Source organism: Lupinus angustifolius, unplaced genomic scaffold (assembly GCF_001865875.1).
Source record: "Lupinus angustifolius cultivar Tanjil unplaced genomic scaffold, LupAngTanjil_v1.0 Scaffold_3_101, whole genome shotgun sequence".
Lineage (NCBI taxonomy): Eukaryota > Viridiplantae > Streptophyta > Magnoliopsida > Fabales > Fabaceae > Lupinus > Lupinus angustifolius.
The window spans coordinates 1-1853 of record NW_017716917.1 but is presented as its reverse complement, the minus strand read 5'-3'; the positions used below and the strand labels follow the sequence as shown (position 1 = coordinate 1853).

Below are 1853 nucleotides of genomic sequence, written 5' to 3'. Positions count from 1 at the left end.
CTTTTTTGTCTTGCATAGGATGTCTTAAGGAAGGGCATCCTTAAGTTGGTCAATGAGAAGAAAATAAGCACCATTTCAGGTCCAAATAAAATGCATTCTCCTAGGCATGTTCTATATGTTGATGATATTCTCATCTTTTGTAAGGGCATTAAAACAGAGCTGCTTTTCCTTAAGAAGCTTGTTTTTAGATTATGCTCAAGTTTCAAGTCAACAAATCAATACTCAGAAATGCAGATTCTATGTCATCAATGCCACTGCCAGGAAAATTGATGCTTTATCTTCTCTCTTGGATTTTGCCAGGGGATCTCTGCCTTTCAATTACCTAGGGTTCCTCTGTTCAAAGGTAAGCCTAGAAGAACTCACCTCCAACCAATTGCTGATAGAATCCTTGCTAAATTGGAAACTTGGAAGGACTCCTCTTTATCTATAATGGGCAGAGTTGAATTGGTAAGGTCCATTATTCCCAACATGCTCGTTTATAGCTTTCATATTTATAAGTGGCCTGCTTCCCTGATTGATTGTGTGGACAAAGGCATCAGAAACTTCATTTGGTCTGGTGACATTGGTACTAAAAAGCTTGTCATAGTGGCCTGAAACAAAGTTTGTGCTCCTATTCCCCAGAGAGGATTGGAGCTGAGATTTATTAAAATGTTGAAAAAAGCTGTCCTGCTGCATCTGGCCTGGAATATGAAGTGTGATACTCATGAATGGGCATCTTCTACAGAAATAGATTTGGTCATTCCAGAGATCCCCCAAACATGTATTTTAAGTCCTCAATTTGGCCTGGCATCAAAGATAACTGGTCAATCACAACTATAAACACTTTATGGTTGATTGGTAATGGTGAGAATGTTAACTTCTGGAATGACAACTGGATAGGGGATCCTGTTGCTGATACCATGGGAATTCCTACACATATTCAGAGCTCTCTCCTAACTTCTCTGTCAGATTTCATCATCAACTCTAAATGGGTAATTACTGCTCCTATCCCAAGACTTTTCCCTGATTTCGCTCTTAGCATAGCCAAAACATCTAGATCTAATGGTGTTGAGAAGCTAGTGTGTAAGCATTCAGAGGATGGCAGTCTCTCTTTAAAGGTAGCTTATTAATGTTAGGTATCAGTGGCAGAATACACCTAGAAGGGGGGGGGGTTGAATAGGTGTGGTGGAGCTCAAGTTCCACTTTTTAGGTTTTTACACACTTGCTGAAAAATGCATAGTTAATCGATTAAGCACTGTTCATAATCGATTAACCAGTAACAAAAATAGAATGATCAGAATAACAACTTGAACGGTTATTAACAAACACACAAACAAATATACAACAGATACTTTTGTGCAAGCTTAACAAGAACATAGCAAGGAACAAGTATGAAAAATATTAGCTCCAAAAACGCATTAAAATATCTTGAAATATAAAAGAGAAAAGGATAGAAAAGATTGCACAGGGATTTCATCCTGGTTCGTTTTGCTGTACACTGCAAAACTACATGCAGTCCTCCCCTCTGATTTGGGAGATTTTCCTTCTTCACTATGGAACACAATGTACGTTACATACACACTTCCAAATACAAAACTTGAACGCTCCCTTCTTGGAACCCAAAGAACTTCGTCACCCTTGGTTTGACCTTTCCAAAAACCGCCTCCAAGAAAACCTTTCTTACGCGATTTGGCCCCAACCAAGGTATCGCTCTTTATCCCAAGACCTCCAAGTCTTTGTGTGAAGAACACGTTACCTAGCCGCAGCTAGGATTTTCCCAATCCTTGAATAACAATGCTTTGAGTTATGAATGAGTACTTAATACTCGGATATTACAATAAGAATCAAAGCCTAAAAACCTAAGCAAGAACTCA

The 1853-nt window shown here is 38.9% G+C and overlaps 1 protein-coding gene across 1 annotated transcript; it reads left to right on the top strand.

The window, feature by feature from the left end:
* Positions 1 to 707: 707 nt before the first annotated feature.
* Positions 708 to 1097, top strand: LOC109337254 (the record flags this gene model as incomplete). The annotated part of the gene is made up of 1 exon (XM_019574186.1): positions 708 to 1097. A coding segment is annotated over exon 1 (390 nt), but the record flags the coding sequence as incomplete, so codon positions are not given.
* Between the last annotated feature and the right edge of the window lie 756 nt (positions 1098 to 1853).